Here is an 18,771-nt window from a genome sequence, read left to right on the forward strand (position 1 = left end):
AGATCCCCAAAATTTCCACTTCTTAATAAGTGATTGAACAGTACTGACTGGCATTTTCAAGGCTTTGGATATCTTTTTATATCCTTTTCCATCTTTATAAAGTTCCATTACCTTGTTACGCAGGTCTTTTGACAGTTCTTTTTTGCTCCCCATGGCTCAGTATCTAGCCTGCTCAGTGCATCCACGTGAGAGCTAACAAACTCACTGACTATTTATACATAGGCACTAATTGCAATTTAAAAAGCCACAGGTGTGGGAAATTAACCTTTAATTGCAATTTAAACCTGTGTGTCACCTTGTGTGTCTGTAACGAGGCCAAACATTCAAGGGTATGTAAACTTTTGATCAGGGCCATTTGGGTGATTTTTGTTATCATTATGATTTAAAAAGGAGCCAAACTATGTGATGATAAATGGCTTCATATGATCACTATCCTTAAATAAAAGAAGTTTTTTTTGCATAATCAGTCATATTTTCAAAATCAATGCCATAATTTCACAATTTCTGCCAGGGTTTGCAAACCTTTGAGCACAATTGTGTGTATATATATTATATATATATATATATATATATATATATATATATATATATATATATATATATATATATATATATATATATATATTTTTTTTTTTTTTTTTTTTGTCTTATCATGCATTTCTATATATACTTATATTTTTTACACTTTTTATTTTATTCTATTTTTATTATTATTATCTGTCTTGTCGTTGTATTTGCGTTTGTATGCAATAAAGCTCATTCTGATTCTGATTCTGAAACTGGATGTACGGCCTAGGAGGAGTTTGCCAAAATAGGTTTTCAATTCCATTCAGAATGGCGGACAGGAAGTATGGCTGACCATGGGAAACTGGGTATTATTCAGTAGTGTAGTTTAGGGCATACACAGGCATACGCTGTATGTCCACCTATCTTTCTTAGGATTTTGCATATGCCCACCTGAAATAAGTGATGATATGTATGGCCGCCAGAACAACGAGTAGGCTTTTGACCCTAAAATTTTTCAATGTACTAACATGATGCTGAAGCACCATTGAGTGAATTTTATTTTTTTATTTTCAAGTGTACAGAGATTCTTTCTAAATGTGTACTGAGCAGTGGGAGGTGGGAGCGCAACTGATGGCATGGGCAAGACAGACAGTACACCTTAGCTGATCCACTAATCAAAACGTTCATTTAAGACACGATTTGATATTTGCTAACCAATCATATTTTCTGTTTCCGTAAGAGGCGGGACATTTCCAGCATCTAATGCTGATGCACAAGCATCCCTGGAGTAACCATAAATTACGCTGTAATTGTATTTCCCTGCTAAACCTATATACTGTAAACATTTAAAAATGCCCACAGTATGCCCACAATATGCCCACCTCTTTAGACACTACTACACCACTGGTATCATCATACTAAAGGGTTTGAGTTAGAGACCCCAAATTTGGGTCAGACACATTTGAGAGTGTCCTCTATCAATGTGCCAAATTTCATAACTTTCCTATGTACGGTTTTATGGGCTGGCATAGACTTCAAGAGCGAAAGAATAGTAATAAGAAAAACACTAACAGATATAATAGGTGCCTACGCACCTTCGGTGCTTGGCCCCAGATAATTTCACATTTAAACTTTAAAGCTAGCAACTTGGAAAAAACAAATCAAATTTGTTTAGGTTTAAGTGCTCTGTTACCTGCACCATGCCCTCTTCATCGAGCTTGACGAGTTCTGTCTGTTTCATGTGAAGTATGGCCAATCCAACCCGGAACACAATCTCAAGGCCCTAGAAACACACGTATACAATGACTGGGATGTTTAACAACATATGACCATAAGTCTTGCAACCTGCTGCACAATAACATTTAATTTCTTTGCATGCAAAAACAAGTACAGACATTAATCACCATCTATTTCCTATAGATACGAAGACACAGGATGTTATATGATGGGTTATGATGGGATGTGAAGGGATTAAATGTACCTCACACATGAATATGTCAAAAATCCTCAGGGCAGCTGCCAATGGCAGGGATGAGAGGAGGATGTTGAGAAACCAGGATGAGGAGAACATAGAGGTGTGGAAACCCTGAGTCTGGAAGTGGGAGTGAAGCTCAGGAAGTTGCTCCTATCAGACAAAAAAAAACAAAAACAAAAAAACATCTTCAGACAGCAGATGACCACAGTCTGTACTTGGGTAGTTGACAAATACCATGGACATAAACTTTTTAAGGTTTACATTTGTTTTAAAAACTTTATCAAATAATTTCTTACAGGCTTGATTTAGCTTACTCAGCTTGAGATTTTTAGAAGAGACATCTTTATAAATAATTTGTGTGTCTTTAAATAGAGTAGAAATAGTTATAATTGTGTACCTGAATCATAGAGTCTAACTGGTGAATGCAGCAGCCAAGCTCCACCATACTGGATCTGTAGAGCTCCCTCATTCTAAAGTCCTTCATAAGCCTCACAAAAACACAGAAGGCCTCTTCTTCAGACATCTGAAACAGATGATAATCTCAGTTTGGAGGAGAACTAGTGTATCAGTTCTAGACTAGAACAAGACAGCCAAACTAGATTTTCACATTATTTGAAGAAAATGTGAGTGGTGCTTGCCCATGCAAAAGTCACATCCACAACGCTGTGATGTTCTAAGTGGTTGGTAGGGCGGTGCTTTGCAGTTGACAGGGTGTTCTGGGTAGCTGTTAGGTGGATGCTTACTGGCCCATGTTAAAAAAGACCACCCCAAGTCTGTTCCCTTGATTTGGTTCTGATCCCTCTTTTAATGGGATGTTTTGCCTGTTTAATTGCCCGGCAGGTGGAAATCATAAGTCTGGTCGCTTAGAAAAGTAATAGCACACATCTCCTCAAAAAGGTGTATGATTTGAGGCATCGCTCATGTCTGAACCACAAATGGTGTTGGGTGAGTAACACGCCAAAGTTCAGTAATTTCTTTCTCATTTAAAAGGTTTTACTCCTAAAGAAATTAATAGTAATTTTGAAGCATATGTACTGTATAAAATCATGAGCACTCACATGAGATGAAGGTTCCAGTCATATCAGTAACCTTTTAAAACCTTTATTATCCTACATGGAGAGGGTCTTCTCATGGGGGCTGCCATGTTAGGATCACATGACCAGTCAAATACTACTCGCTTAATTTCAGTAACCACCCTGTTATTGCACACTTTCACTCATGGATTAAATGAATCATGGCTGACTGTGAGTAGTGAATTTTTACTATGGCATTGGTAACTAAAACTCACATGTAGATGCTGCATCCATGCCCCTAGATGCAGTGGAAATCCAAGACGACATATTAAAAAATATTACTGGGTGCATCTTTAAAACTATGTTTAGGTATTTTTCCAAATCCCTTAACCTAAATATGAGCAATAGCAATACTTGCCTTAGCAACAACACTAACTATTGTGTATTTGTAACTATAATCTCTATGAAGGATGGGAAACAGTCTTGTCAATCAAATAATTACCTGAGTGATCAACAGACCCACAATAAACACACTTCCCTGGCAGTAGCCAATCTCTCGGTCTAAGACTGAGTAAGCCTGTAAGAAAACCAACATGGTTTTAGGCCTACTCCTAAAAAGTGTATAAGTAATTTCTCTATAATAAAGGGAAAACTAACCTTCAGCACATTAAAGAGTGCCTCCTGGCTGGTGCTGTTGTGATTCTGAAAGAGCAGGTACTGTGGCAGAATGCGTTTCAGGTCTCTGTGTATCAGCGTTTTAGAGGGAGAAGAGATTGTCAGCAGCTCTGAGTACTGCTGCCGTGCAGAAACATTCTGAGCATCACACAGCAGCTGCCACACCACAGCCCGCAGGTGAGCAGGGATCCCCCTCCTGATCAGCTCCTGAGGAAGGAATGTTATGGGATATGAGCAAATAACACATATCATATTGTTTCAGTTTGCACATATCACATTACTGTATATTGCAAAGTTCTACCACATTCTCCTTTGCACATATCATACTGTATTCCACAGGCTTTCCCATTGTTTTTAATATTTCTGGTATAATGGGGCCCCAACACCCCTGTGGGAAAAAGACACTTTTGATTTTATTTTCTCTCAAATTACTAAATGGAAATAAAAACTACTACAGAACATTCCTAAACACCTGTTTGTCACTGTGCACAGCAAAACTTTTGTACAATGTCTAAAGGTTTATTTGGAGGTAATTATATATAACATTTAATAATGTATTTAAATTGTTGCAAATTTATGTAGCTAATGAAAATCCCCTGAATTTTCACATTTATTTTGAGACAGAATACTTATTTGTCATTTTCAGTTTTGTTCAAGGTGATTAAATCAAAGGTTTTCAACAACTGCCCAATAAGTGAAAGGATAGTATTTGGGGTAAAAGGCCCCCTGGTTGCAGGGTCAAAAGGCCCCCATAAGTAGGGGGAATAGATTTGGTCTGAAAAATGTTCAAAGTGGGCTCACATTGACTGATTCAATCGCAATGGAGATACATTTGTTTATAGAATACTTGAGATGTTATAAAATGCCAAATGTGGTTTTGGAGCAGTGGCTTCTTTCTTGCTAAGCAGCCTTTTAGGTTATGTCGATATAGGACTCATTTTACTGTGGATATAGATACTTGTCTACCTGTTTCCTCCAGACCTAAAACCCATAATAAATTCATATATTAAAAACAAATGGCAAACTGAGTGGGATCAATGCACCATGAACAGACTCCATGAAACCAGCCCTATTGTTGGAAAAAGAAGTTTCTCTCTGTTTTCAAATTGTTGGGATCAGATCGTCTACACCCGCTGTCGAATAGGTCACTCCAGGATGACACACAAGTTTTTAATATTGGGAGAAGATTCACCAACATGTACCTTCTGCCAGAATCCATTATCCCTGAAACATGTTTTATTAGACTGTACTGGTCTTAACCCCGTGAGAAACCTTTTTTATTCAGTCAGCACTCTGGAAGAAATTTTTAACAAAGTCAAACTAAACGCAATTTTAGAGTTTTTAGGAAAAATAGATTTTAAAAACCTTTTATAGAATTCCTTACACATTTCTCGCCATGGAAATAGCCATAGAAGCTGGCATGGCGTTAAAAACAAACAAACAAACAAACAAACAAACCTGTTTCCTCCAGCATCTTCACAAGGTCCTTTGCTGTTGTTCTGGGATTGAGTTGCACTTTTCGCACCAAACTACGTTCATCTCTAGGAGACAGAATGTGTCTCCTTCCTGAGCGGTATGATGGCTGTGTAGTCCAATGGTATTTATACTTGCGTACTACTGTTTTTTATTAAATGAATGTAAATGGTGCATATTTATATATATTACATTTTTATCTTTAAGTGCTAATATCTTAGTGTTTTATTTTTCATTTTTTACTTTTAAATAAGGTTATATCTGTGATTTACTCTCTTTGCCTTCTTCTAAGGAGCCTTCAGTAAACATTTAATTGCCTGCATTTAAAGCTGCATGCTTTATTATTGTGCATTTGATTAAAAAACAACAACAAAAAAAACAACAACAAAAAAAAAAAAACAATGACTTGACTTGAAGCAGAATAATGACCATACTCATTGATCATTGCTCATCGATAGTCATAACAAAATTGTGCCATGATTTTGCAATACCATTGGTTGTTGTGCTGATTTATTGTGATAGTACAGGGGAAATTCAGCTAGGCAAATCCAATCTGTACAAATGACTGAAATCAGTAATTGAAACTGATGGATCAGGCAGGTGTTACCTTGAGCTGTCCGACTTTTCTCTTACTCCAATCGTCCCATTCTTTGACAACGTTACCCCATGTGTCCTCCTCAAAAGAGAAGATCTTGGGTGAGGAGGGACTTTTCACAACACCATTTACAGAGTAGAGGGACTTACTGTCTGTCTCTAGCAGCCTGTTGAGAAAAACAGTCTGTTTAGAAGTGCAGCTAAAGTAAGAAGGCTTTTAATGGAGGTACAGTTATTCATTAGTTAAAAACTAAAAGTACTGAGTGATTAATGATTATTGACTAATGACTTAATCCTTTAAAAAATCATGGAAAGGGCGTTTGAAGCCTTAAAGGGATAGTTCACCCAAAAATATACTATAAATTCTCATCCATGCCCAGTAGGTGGCGATATGCACAAGAAATGTGAATTGCCAAAGACAAAATAAGAAGAATGTGAAAGTGGAGAATTATAGCAGAAAAGGATTAAATATTGAATAGTTTCTCACCCACACTGATAATATCACTTCAAAAGACATGGATTAAACCACTGAAGTTGTATGGATTACTTTTATTTGCATTTATGTGCTTTTTGGACCTTAAAAGTTCTGGCCACCATTCACTTGCATTGTATGGACCTATTTTTAAAACAAATATTTGTTTGTGTTCAGCAGAAGAAAGAAAGTCAAACACATCTGGGATGGCATGTGAGTAAATGATGAGAGACTTTCAATTTTGGGTGAACTACATCTTTAAGTTTAACTTGTGAATGAATGAATCAACCAATAAAAGCACGGTACATAGAAAATGTATTTTCTGAAATTAAATGCTGGGAAAAAAAAAAAAACAGTTCTGTCACTATGTGCAAACAGAGATGTTTCACTGACTGATATAATGTGTAACTCTTTAGGTTCAGTTGTTGGTTCTTGGAAACATTGGGGGTGGGTGGGGTGAAGTGACCTGTTCTGTTCTTCTAGTTTAGCAAGTAACTTCATCTCATCTGGACTGAGTGGAGATCCCAGTGAAGGAGACAGAGGTGGTACAGTCGAAGAAAAGTCCATTTGTATTGAGCAGAGTGCAACAGAGCCTCATGAACTGAGTGACACTCCAGGAGATAAAGACACAAACACATACAATGGTTTATAGAAACATATATGTGAGCATCTAAATATGTATGCATTAGAATTTTTCCCCAACTGGCTACAATTATCAGAATTATTATCAATGCATTGTGTCTTTATACACATACAATCTAGATTGTATATGATTTTTCATGACATTGATGACAAGATCGTTTGGCTTCTGAATTGTGAAAAATGTCTTCACTTACCAGCATGCAAGATTCCTCACTTCAGAGAAGGCAGAATTTCACAAATCTTCACTTTGGTCAAACATGTTCCAGTGACACTTGCTATCACACCTGGATCTTCCATACAGCAGAGGAAAAGAGTCACATGCTGCTTTACAGCAGAGACTCACAGGCTGGTCAAAGTTCCTCAAAAACAACTGCTCTACCAGTGACTAAGGGGTTTGTTTTTAAAGTGACCTGACTGAGCAACTTCCTCTTTCAACTTCTCACAAATTTTAGCTGACAAATATGGGCCACGAGATAACTTTTATCTAGGGGACAAACCAAAACTGGTTTCACAGCAAAGAGAAGCAACTGCAAGGTTAAACTTAACCAGTGTTGTGAAGGGCAAAGTGATTAGACAAAGTTTGAAAGAGAAGCTTCCCTGTGCATAAATAATTTACTCAAAAGAGAAAGGAAAGTTTTAGGGCAATACTGGACCATGTGTCGACACAGTAGCTGGGTTGAGCAGCATCTACATTGTATTTTGCCCCACCCTGTTTTAAAGAAGTTGACAGAGTGACACTTTAAACTTGTTTTGATTTGTTTGCAACTCTTACACTTACTTTTACCTTTTACCCACACCACTTGGCAGTACTGTCTTGTGCAGTTGTGTTAGCACTGGTGTTTAGATGCAATGCTATTAATGCTAACGGTATAGCAAAATTCTGCCACTAGCATTGCTTGGGTTTATTCAGTTGGGAAATATTTTGATTGCTAAATAGAGCATGATTCATCTTTTTATATTAAAGAGTGAGGATCATTTTTGTGTGTTTACATGTTTGGATTGAAATGAAAAGAAAGGCTAATTCAGTCATTTTAATGTATATTTCAAAATTGATTTAACCCAAGAAAACATATATGCGACTTTACCCCTATAAAATACATGTTGTTTAATGATCCGGGTAAAGATGACATGCATTTTTAATAAAAATATCATCACAAAATATAATTGTTGAGGTTGATATTTCACGCATGCGCTAAGTTGTCCTGCAATATCACCTCCAGTACACTAGGAGCGCACACACATTTGTCTCTGAGCGTTTTGACTTTCCGCTCGCCGCGCAGCATGAATTTCCTTTTCTCAGTGCAGCGGGAGCAGTATCGGAGTCTGAAGACTTCAGTCTCCCAACCTAAAAGAGAACAAACGATAACAAAATGGTCAGTAAATCACCCAAATACACTGTTGTGCTCATTACACGTCCTCGTCAGCTATTTCAACACGATTTCAATAAACGATGGACACTTGAAGCGACAGGATGGTGTTAGATGTAGTGTTTCTGTCGCTATGCGTGAACGTGACCAAATGGAACACTTATTTCCCTCAAATGCCCAATGATCATTTTAATGACACTGAAACAATCAAATAATGTCCTTCAAGAACATTTCACTGTTTGCGCTGGTTAGACATTGGTGTCGGGCATTCAATTTTTGGTGTTTCACTCACTATCATTTTTAAAAATGATTGTATGACAGTTTGAAATCAAGTTCGATTTGAGTAATTGAGAATAGATGACAGAGGGTTTTAATATAAGAATGCTTGAAATATGTGTTTGGTGGCTAAAAATGCTCATCGTGGCTATTTCCCAGTGACTGTCGTGTTTGTCAATAAGTTATTTTACAATAAAGCTTTGTTGCAGGGCTTCGTTAAGGTGGTCAAGAGCAAGGCGTACTTCAAGAGGTACCAGGTCAAGTTCAGGAGGAGGAGAGGTATGTAGACAGCTTTTAATATTGATTTAAAGACCCCGTGAAATAAAAATTACATTATTGCTTTTAGCCCATATCTATTAGCTTTAAGGTCATCTATATGCTAGTGTACTTATAAACGTAGACACAATTTGTTCCCCCCAGAAAAAAATATATGCATTTAAAATCTGCAGTCTCTCTCTTCAGGCTAAAAAGACTCTGGTACATCCATGATATCACATAGAGGTTCAGAAACCTTGTCCAATCAAATGCTTTCTAGAACGGGATTGCTCCCTCCCCCTACAGCTGTTCTGAATGTCTGGCTTTTTCTAACTGGCGCTGATCATGCCTTCGCAGGGCACTTGGAAGCGAGCACAATCCATGCGGTAGGATCGTTCCAAACAGAATTTCCAATAATGAATCCTTAAAAAGAGATTTCTGACTGACCATTATCACCTTTCAGCCACCTGAAGCGCTCACAGTGGAGGGTAACTGTCACTTAACTGGATGGTCACTTCCACTGGTTATGGATTAATCTTGTCAGTTAGATCATCGTTCGGTTTTCAAGTCTTTAGAAAACCTGGCCGGTAATGACATTGCTTCTCGAGTTTCCCCGGTAAGCGGCTCTGGAATTAGTCGTTGGACATGTCCCGCCCCCACTTACTGTTTCAGTAGGAAACATGTCAAATCACCAAATCGAACTGTGCTCATCAAGGCACTTCACGGGGACTTTAAGGTTGTTTTCAGTGATGACTAAACTGGCCTAAACAAATCTTACATTGACTGTTTTTAGAGGGAAGAACTGACTACTTTGCCCGCAAACGCCTTGTCATCCAAGACAAGAACAAGTACAACACACCGAAGTACAGGATGATCGTTCGATTCTCCAACAGGGATATTGTTTGCCAGGTATGAACAACCACCATGTCATCTCTGAAAAGGTTTCCTTTTTTTTTTTTCTTTTCTTTTTTTTCCAATTTGGAATGCCCAATTCCCAGTGCGCTTTTTAAGTCCTCGTGGTCGCGTAGTGATTCGCCTCAATCCGGGTGGCGGAGGATGAATCTCAGTTGCCTCCGTGTCTGAGACCATCAACCCGCGCATCTTATCACGTGGCTTGTTGAGCGTGTTGCCACGGAGACATAGCGCGAGTGGAGGCTTCACGCCATCCACTGTGGCATCCGTGCTCAACTCCCCACGCGCCCAGCCGAGAACGAACCACATTATAGTGACCACGAGGAGTTTACCCCATGTGACTCTACCCTCCCTAGCAACCGGGCCAATTTGGTTGCTTAGGAGACCTGGCTGAAGTCACTCAGCACGCCCTGGAATTCGAACTAGCGAACTCCAGGGGTGGTAGCCAGCGTCTTTTACCACTGAGCTACCCAGGCCCCCCTTTGAAAAGGTTTCTTAAACATAAGCATTATCATTGTGTTACTGCATGTATCGGCATGACTTTCCCATTAAATTATTGTTTCATTTCACTATATCACTGATCTAACATACCATTTTGTCCGTCTGTCAGATCGCATACGCCAAAATTGAAGGCGACGCGATCGTCTGCGCTGCTTACTCTCACGAGTTGCCAAAGTATGGCATTGCTGTTGGGCTGACAAACTATGCCGCCGCCTACTGCACCGGTTTGCTGATGGCACGTAGGGTAAATGTCCTCATTCATTAATGTGCAGTATTTTTTAAGTGTTTTAACCTTGTCGGATAACGTGTGATGATAAACAGACTTGTTCTCTATTTTCCTGTTACAGCTTTTGAATAAGTTTGGTCTGGATAAGGTCTATGAAGGCCAAGTTGAGGTGACAGGTGATGAGTTTAATGTGGAAAGCATCGATGGCCAGCCAGGAGCTTTTACCTGCTACCTGGATGCTGGACTCGCCAGAACCACCACAGGGAATAAGGTGTTTGGAGCACTCAAAGGAGCAGTGGATGGAGGACTGTCCATCCCTCACAGGTCAGTGCATGAGGGCGTTATCTTTATTATTTCATAGCTAGGATTAAGCTTTGTTGGCAATGGAGAGTGAGTGCTTACTCGAAGTTGTTTTAGCCAGTTAAATCTTAACAGTAGTTCTTTACAAAAAATTTTGGTCATTCTTCACAAGAATAAGGCCTGGTGTCACAAATGAACACTTATAATGAGAAATGTTGCACGATTGACTAATGATTGACTTTGCTGTCATAAAACAATTGATGCTGCCCATACTATTTAGATGAACGGAACACCTGAGGAGTCTTTTCCCCTTTTGCATTCGCACGCACAAAAGTAACCTCTGTAGTAACGTCATCTAGAGTTTACCTTTTTTTTTTTTTTCTGATGTTTGAACGTCGATTCAATAGCAACAACAAAATCAACAACACCGACAGAAGATGCCAGGATCAGAGCTACAATTTATTAAGGGCTGTTTTACGCAAACTGTGTCTTTAGGTTGCAGTCTTTACAATGGCGAGCCGTGCGTGCGGTGCTGCGTCCCTGAAGCTGCAGTGAGAGGAGAAAGGAGCCTATTTTAACTACGCAGCACACGCTGAACTCAGTGGAAAACACTTCGAAAATGCACTATAAACCTATTTATCAACACAATCTTTTACAATAAAGTTTTTATGACTCAACATAAATTACTGTACTAAACTACTCACCAAAAGACATCTTATTGCAAGTTTACCACGCTTTAACAGGCACGCAACACTTTCCTCATGTAAATTAGATTAAGGTTAAGTTTATAATAGTTTTCATTTACCCACTCTCAATAAACATCATTTATTTCTAGGGGGTGGGTAAAAATATAGATTTCCACATGCATCACAATTTTCATTTGAACAACCTCGATATTGATTCTTAAATCCCAAGATCGATCTTTTACTCTATGCGCAGCCCTCCACTACAATGAGAGGAAATTACTTGCATTTGCAACCAAATTTCGCGCTATGCGACTAAGAATATATACACAGGGCTCCAGACTGTGACTAAACTGTCACATTTTGCGACCGTTTTCCCCGCCGGTGCGACTAATTTTGTTACAGGTCGCACCGGTGCGACTACAATGTTTGCCAACTCTTCCTCTTTCTCTCTCCGTTTATGCGCTGCCGTTTTCTATTAAGCAATATCAAATGACAAACGCATCAAATGCGGAACGAAACAGCGCTATCCGTTACCTGGATCAATTATCAGCACGGCTCAATGGACAGTATCGCGATCACAGAACAGGTGCGTTCACTTACGGAGCGTCAATCATTACAGCGCTTCAAGAACCAGTGAGAAGCACAGCGTGAGCGTGGAAAAGTTGCGTTTACTCGCCGAACCGCTCTCGAGCTTTCGACGCACACCACTGATCATTACAGCACTGACTGTGAGAACCAGTGAAGCTTGGTGTGAGTTGCGAAAAACATTTTAATTCAGCACAGAATTCTCAGGTGCAAACCTCTACAAAACCCTCGGTGAGTAAAGTAGTTTAAAACCACATTAAACAGCCCGACATTCTGAACAGTAGGCTACTGACAAGATGAACAGGAACACAGATACAAACAAGACTTTTCACACATCAGCACCCTTAGAGAATTACCAAATACTTACTATAGTAACACTAACTGTATTAGCTAGTATTTTAGACAGAAATAAATTCATAATAAATATTAGCATTTATAATGGGCTACATTAGGGTGTGTGGAATCATTAATTTTTTTTTTTTTACAACTATGGTAGTTTATAAATGTTAATATTTTGAATTAATATTTTTTAAAAGAGAACTGTTTACAAAAATGTAACCATGGTAGTGACGATGTTCTTTGTTTTACCTTGGGTTACCATGGTCTCGTTAACCACTGATAACTATAAAATAAAATAAAATAAAAACTATGATGAATTTTCATAAGGGCTAATGCAAAATATAATCAAGGGCTTTAAAGCCTGGATCTTTATGAAATATGGACAAAGTTAGTTTTCCTTCTGTGTAAAAATCTGTTCTCTTCTCTATGATTGCTCTATTATTGTAGAAAAATATAATTGGTTTTGTTTGCCTTTAAGTTTCCAAGAATCAACAAAAACCTGATGAAAGGAGTCCCAATTTAGTCGCACTGTCAGAATAATTTAGCCCTATATAAATTAGGTGTTAACGTTTTACTTTTTATCGATGTTGTAGATAACCTTCTTGTTGTAAATACCAGTAAATGTACATACCCGACTCAAAATCAATGCCTTACTGTCGAATAAGCATTTCAGTGGGGCAAAATATTCAATATTATTGGTAATATAATAATAATATCATTTTTATTATTAGTTTCTGTCTTTAAACTTTTCAATTTATAGGCCCCAAACCCAGTGCTACTAAATGGAAGAGCTGTAGAACTTGGTGGCACCAGTGCCACCGCTCTCAAATGTTAGTCTGAAGCCCAGAAAAATTTGGCAAATGGCAGGTAGATGTTCAGATTTCACACACTAGTAATTGTGTAGTATAGTGGTGGAGTATTCAGCAGCGAGATCCTTTCAGTGTGTGTTGAGAGTAAAAGTTGTTCCATGTAATGCATGTCCAAAGACCAGATACACGCAACCCATCTGTCGTTAAATAATGTCTCTTTTATGCCCTTTGTTCTCTACTGTCAGTTGCTGATCAAAAACAACAAAAAAACAAACATTTAATTCTAATCACGCATAGCACATATAAGATAGTCATTCGAGTCTCTCGTTTAACGTGCTCATTTACAGATGCTTTTACAGAAATGCCAGTTTTCTTAAAGAGACAGTACCGTGTTTAGTACGTGTTCAACAAATCAATGTACAGGTGCTGGTCATATAATTAGAATATCATCAAAAAGTTGATTTATTTCACTAATTCCATTCAAAAAGTGAAACTTGTATATTATATTCATTCATTACACACAGACTGATATATTTCAAATGTTTATTTCTTTTAATTTTGATGATTATAACTGAAAACTAAGGAAAATCCCAAATTCAGTATCTCAGAAAATTAGAATATTGTGAAAAGGTTCAATATTGAAGACACCTGGTGGCACACTCTAATCAGCTAATTAACTCAAAACACCTGCAAAGGCCTTTAAATGGTCTCTCAGTCTAGTTCTGTACGCTACACAATCATGGGGAAGACTGCTGACTTGACAGTTGTCCAAAAGACGACCATTGACACGTTGCACAAGGAGGGCAAGACACAAAAGGTCATTGCAAAAGAGGCTGGCTGTTCACAGAGCTCTGTGTCCAAGCACATTAATAGAGAGGCGAAGGGAAGGAAAAGATGTGGTAGAAAAAAGTGTACAAGCAATAGGGATAACCGCACCCTGGAGAGGATTGTGAAACAAAACCCATTCAAAAATGTGGGGGAGAACCACTACGCACAGACGTATGCAAGACATGGGTTTCAGCTGTCGCATTCCTTGTGTCAAGCCACTCTTGAACAACAGACAGCATCTGAAGTGTCTCGCCTGGGCTAAAGACAAAAAGGACTGGACTGCTGCTGAGTGGTCCAAAGTTATGTTCTCTGATGAAAGTAAATTTTGCATTTCCTTTGGAAATCAGGGTCCCAGAGTCTGGAGGAAGAGAGGAGAGGCACACAATCCACGTTGCTTGAGGTCCAGTGTAAAGTTTCCACAGTCAGTGATGGTTTGGGGTGCCATGTCATCTGCTGGTGTTGGTCCACTGTGTTTTCTGAGGTCCAAGGTCAACGCAGCCGTATACCAGGAAGTTTTAGAGCACTTCATGCTTCCTGCTGCTGACCAACTTTATGGAGATGCAGATTTCATTTTCCAACAGGACTTGGCACCTGCACACAGTGCCAAAGCAACCAGTATCTGGTTTAAGGACCATGGTATCCCTGTTCTTAATTGGCCAGCAAACTCGCCTGACCTTAACCCCATAGAAAATCTATGGGGTATTGTGAAGAGGAAGATGCGATATGCCAGACCCAACAATGCAGAAGAGCTGAAGGCCACTATCAGAGCAACCTGGGCTCTCATAACACCTGAGCAGTGCCACAGACTGATCGACTCCATGCCACGCCGCATTGCTGCAGTAATTCAGGCAAAAGGAGCCCTAACTAAGTATTGAGTGCTGTACATGCTCATACTTTTCATGTTCATACTTTTCAGTTGGCCAAGATTTCTAAAAATCCTTTCTTTGTATTGGTCTTAAGTAATATTCTAATTTTCTGAGATACTGAATTTGGGATTTTCCTTAGTTGTCAGTTGTAATCATCAAAATTAAAAGAAATAAACATTTGAAATATATCAGTCTGTGTGTAATGAATAAATATAATATACAAGTTTCACTTTTTGAATGGAATTAGTGAAATCAACTTTTTGATGATATTCTAATTATATGACCAGCACCTGTAAATACTTCTAAAAAGTACAAATTATGGATTTAAACAATAATATATGAAATATAATATTTATTGATTGAATACATGGATTTGTTCATTTTTTAAAAGTCAAGATGTGACCAAAATGATGAAAAACTAAATAAAATATAATTAGTAAAATTTATATTTTTGTAATGTACCTAGTTAGAAGGTCTGCTGTATAATTAACATCATAAGCTGGGAGAGAATTTGTTTCATATGTAAGCAAAGGGACATTATAACTGAAAAATACCAATATGTATCGATATCGAATCGAGAGCTTGTGAATCGGAATTGAATCGAGTCAGGAAATCTGTATCAATACCCAGCCCTATTTATGTCCGTTATCCCAGGAAAAATTTAATTTGAAGTCAAGCAGCAGCTCTGCTCACCCCTCAAACCCACATAATATGTTAAACAGGTGATACTTTGTTGGTTATTTCTATTGAGGGAATTAGAAAATTAGTGCAAACCTCTGAATAGGAGGCTAGTAGCTCCCAGTTTGTTTACTCATGGCGGCTGCCGACTCTTTGCTCTCATTGCTTTATGCATTATAAATGTTTGATCAATCACAGGTTGCAGCATCTACCACAGTCCCTCTTCTCCCAAAAAAATACCTACCCCAGAGTAGGAGATAAAAAATGTCCCTCTAAACGGCTAAGATGAACTATAGTTCCTCACGCAAAAACAACGAAAAGTAGAAGTTTCTAGTAAAAGTACCTAAAACAGGTTTTAGTTCCTGCAGTGGGAAAGGGCCTTATGTCTCATTATTGCACTTTTCCTCCCGTTGATGGGAATGCTGACCATGTATCTTCCTTTCTCAGCACTAAGCGGTTCCCGGGCTATGACTCTGAAAGCAAGGAGTTTAACGCTGAGATGCACAGGAAGCACATCATGGGCCAGAATGTGTCAGAGTACATGAGCTATCTGATGGAGGAGGACGATGAGCTGTACAAGAAGCAGTTCTCCCGCTTCATCAAGAACAGTGTCACACCAGATTCTGTAAGGGAGCATGATGCAAAATCACATTATTACTTTTTGTGCTGCACGTTTAGTTTTTTAGTTAATCACTCTTGATGAATTGTTGCAGAACAGAAATGTCTTGTTGTTGGTTCAGTTTCACTCCCTTCTTCTAGATGAACCTCATGAACATTACAAATTCCATGTGGGGAGATAGTGGTTCAGATTAAAGGACTATTCCAGGTTCAATACAAGTTAGGCTAAATTAACAGCATTTGTAGCATAATGTTGATTACCACAAAAATGTATTTCGACTTGTCACTGCAAGAGCAAAAATCAATAAGGCACTTACAATGGAAGTGAATGGGGCCAATGTGTAAACGTTAAAATACTCTAGGTCTAGAGTATTGTCACAAGACATAGACAATATAAATGTTAAAAGGATTTTAGCATGATAAAATTGCTTACTAACTTTTTCCAGTAAAGTTATATCTAATTTTACAAATTCTTTGGCATAATGATGTAACGGCATAAACCCTATAACAATTATTTAAGCAGCTTTACACCTCAAATATTACATAAGCTTTAACAGAAAAATGAATGGAAGGGTTTTTATCAAATTATAAGCTTCACATTTTTGCCTTTAAACCCTCCAAAAATTGGATCCATTGTAAGTATCTCATTGTAACCTTGATTATTTAAAAAAAAAAAAAAAAATTGCTTAACTTTGTTGAACCCAGATTATTCCTTTAATACTGGATAATGATGATCATCAAATACTACTCAGTACCACATACACTGATCAGCCACAACATTAAAACCACTGACAGGTGACGTGAATAACATTTATTATCTCATTACAATGGCACCTGTCAAGGGGTGGGATATATTAGGCAGCAAGTGAACAGTCAGTTCTTGAATTTCATGTGTTGGAAGCAGGAAAAATGGGCAAGCGTAAGGATCTGAGTGACTTTGACAAGGGCCAAATTGTGATGGCTAGACAACTGGGTCAGAGCATCTCCAAAACAGCAGGTCTTGTGGGGTGTTCTCAGTATGCAGTGGTTAGTACCTACCAAAAGTTGTCTAAGGAAGGACGACCGGTGAACCGGCGACAGGGTCATGAGCTCCCAAGACTCACTGATGCGAGTGGGGAGCGAAGGCTAGTCCTATTTCACAGAAGAGCTACTGCAGCACAAATTGCTGAAAAACTTAATGCTGGACATGATAGAAAGGTGTCAGAACACACAGTGCATCGCAGCTTGCTGCGTAGCTTTGAACTGGTCAGAGTACCCATGCTGACCCCGTCCACCGCCAAAGCGCCTACACTGGGCACGTGAGCGTCAGAACTGGACCATGGAGCAATGGAAGAAGGTGGCCTGGTCTGACGAATCACATTTTCTTTTAGATCATGTGGACAGACAGGTGCGTGTGCGTTGTTTACTTAGCGAAGAGATGGCAGCAGGATGCACCATGGGAAGAAGGCCATTCATGGCAACGGTATTCCCTGATGGCAGTGGCCTCTTTCAGCAGGATAATGCGCCCTGCCACACTGCAAAAATTGTTTAGGAATGCTTTGACGAACATGACAAAGAGTTCAATGTGTTGACTTGGCCTCCAAATTCCCCAGTCTGATTGAGCCTCTATGGGATGTGCTGGACCAACAAGTCCGATCCATGGAGACCCCACCTCACAACTTACAGGACTTAAAGGATCTGCTGCTAACATCTTGGTGCCAGATACCACAGGACACCTTCAGAGGTCTTGTGGAGTCCATACCTCGATGGGACAGAGCTGTTTTTGGTGGCACAAGGGGGACCTTCACGATATTAGGCAGGTGGTTTTAATGTTGTGGCTGATCGGTGTATATAATCCTCATATATCTATATTATATATTGTGTGTATTTAATATCATCATTAGATGCACCTTCTTTGCCACATAATGCTGGTGGTGAAAATTAACATTTCTTGCTAACAAGTCCAAAAAAAAATTTGGGGTATCAGCTTCTACTGTTTAGGTTTTGAAAGTATCCTGTTTTTTCAGTTTTGTAAACCTTGTATGTTACTGCACCTGTTGTGCTATAATGTGATAATCTGGATCATGCAGGTTGAGGAGATGTACAAAAAGGCTCATGCTTCCATTCGTGAGAACCCAGTTCACGAGAAGAAGCCCAAGAGAGAGGTTAAGAAGAAGAGGTGTGTCCTCGAGCTTTATAATTTCTTGAAGTTTCTTTTCAGTGCTGCTCACATGACTGTTTGCCTACTGACTGTCCTGACTGTACACTGTATATGAAAGATAGTGTTGCAATGTTTTGTCAATTACTTTTAGCATTTAATTGAAATATATGGATTACATATTTATAATTTACCAAAAACGTTTGGCTCTAGGATCAGCTGTCTACACTGTTCTGACCAGATAAATATTTAGTTTCTTCTCTCACCAGTAATGAATATTGTGTTGTAGGTGGAATCGTGCCAAGCTCACTCTGGCCCAGAGAAAGGACCGTGTTGCTCAGAAGAAGGCCAGCTTCCTCCGGGCTCAGGAGGCTGCTGCCGACGACGACTAATGAGACAAAGTGTCAACTGCTACAAAGAAAGTGTGCACCTTTTCCAAATAAATCATTTGGAAAGAATACTCTGTCTTTGTGGTCTATGATGCAAAACACACCTCCTTTCATGTAAGAAGAATCAGTTCTGACAAGGAAAAACTTTG

General features: G+C 38.8%; 2 protein-coding genes across 8 annotated transcripts in view; one reads left to right on the top strand and one right to left on the bottom strand.

Moving 5' to 3' along the window:
* LOC127442435 (ecotropic viral integration site 5 protein homolog) overlaps positions 1-7,246 on the bottom strand; it is a 39,361-nt gene extending 32,115 nt beyond the window's left edge. For 3 of the 7 annotated variants that reach the window (XM_051700474.1, XM_051700477.1, XM_051700472.1), the window contains exons 1-8: positions 7,045-7,244; positions 6,675-6,819; positions 5,750-5,903; positions 3,652-3,876; positions 3,497-3,571; positions 2,379-2,504; positions 1,988-2,131; positions 1,700-1,789 (exon numbers count right to left, since the gene is read on the bottom strand). In XM_051700474.1, the coding sequence (XP_051556434.1) occupies positions 1,700-1,789; positions 1,988-2,131; positions 2,379-2,504; positions 3,497-3,571; positions 3,652-3,876; positions 5,750-5,903; positions 6,675-6,775 (915 nt within the window). In that variant the 5' untranslated portion in view covers positions 6,776-6,819; positions 7,045-7,244. Of the gene's footprint in view, positions 1-1,699; positions 1,790-1,987; positions 2,132-2,378; positions 2,505-3,496; positions 3,572-3,651; positions 3,877-5,749; positions 5,904-6,674; positions 6,820-7,044 lie in introns of all 7 variants that reach the window. The other 4 variants (XM_051700471.1, XM_051700478.1, XM_051700473.1 and 1 more) reach the window with 3 other exon arrangements.
* An 862-nt stretch (positions 7,247-8,108) lies between these two features.
* LOC127442446 (60S ribosomal protein L5-like) lies at positions 8,109-18,691 on the top strand. The gene is made up of 8 exons (XM_051700498.1): positions 8,109-8,223; positions 8,703-8,772; positions 9,542-9,657; positions 10,271-10,405; positions 10,509-10,711; positions 15,926-16,103; positions 18,166-18,254; positions 18,523-18,691. Exons 1-8 carry the CDS (start codon positions 8,221-8,223, stop codon positions 18,623-18,625), a joined length of 897 nt encoding a protein of 298 aa, XP_051556458.1. The 5' UTR covers positions 8,109-8,220; the 3' UTR covers positions 18,626-18,691.
* The last annotated feature ends 80 nt before the right edge of the window (positions 18,692-18,771 follow it).

Source organism: Myxocyprinus asiaticus, chromosome 6, assembly GCF_019703515.2.
Source record: "Myxocyprinus asiaticus isolate MX2 ecotype Aquarium Trade chromosome 6, UBuf_Myxa_2, whole genome shotgun sequence".
NCBI lineage: Eukaryota > Metazoa > Chordata > Actinopteri > Cypriniformes > Catostomidae > Myxocyprinus > Myxocyprinus asiaticus.

Coding starts and splice junctions, on each gene's coding strand:
- LOC127442446 (XM_051700498.1), top strand. Junction 9,658..10,270: donor ACAGGGATATTGTTTGCCAG/GTATGAACAACC, acceptor TCCGTCTGTCAG/ATCGCATACGCCAAAATTGA. Junction 18,255..18,522: donor AGAGAGGTTAAGAAGAAGAG/GTGTGTCCTCGA, acceptor ATTGTGTTGTAG/GTGGAATCGTGCCAAGCTCA.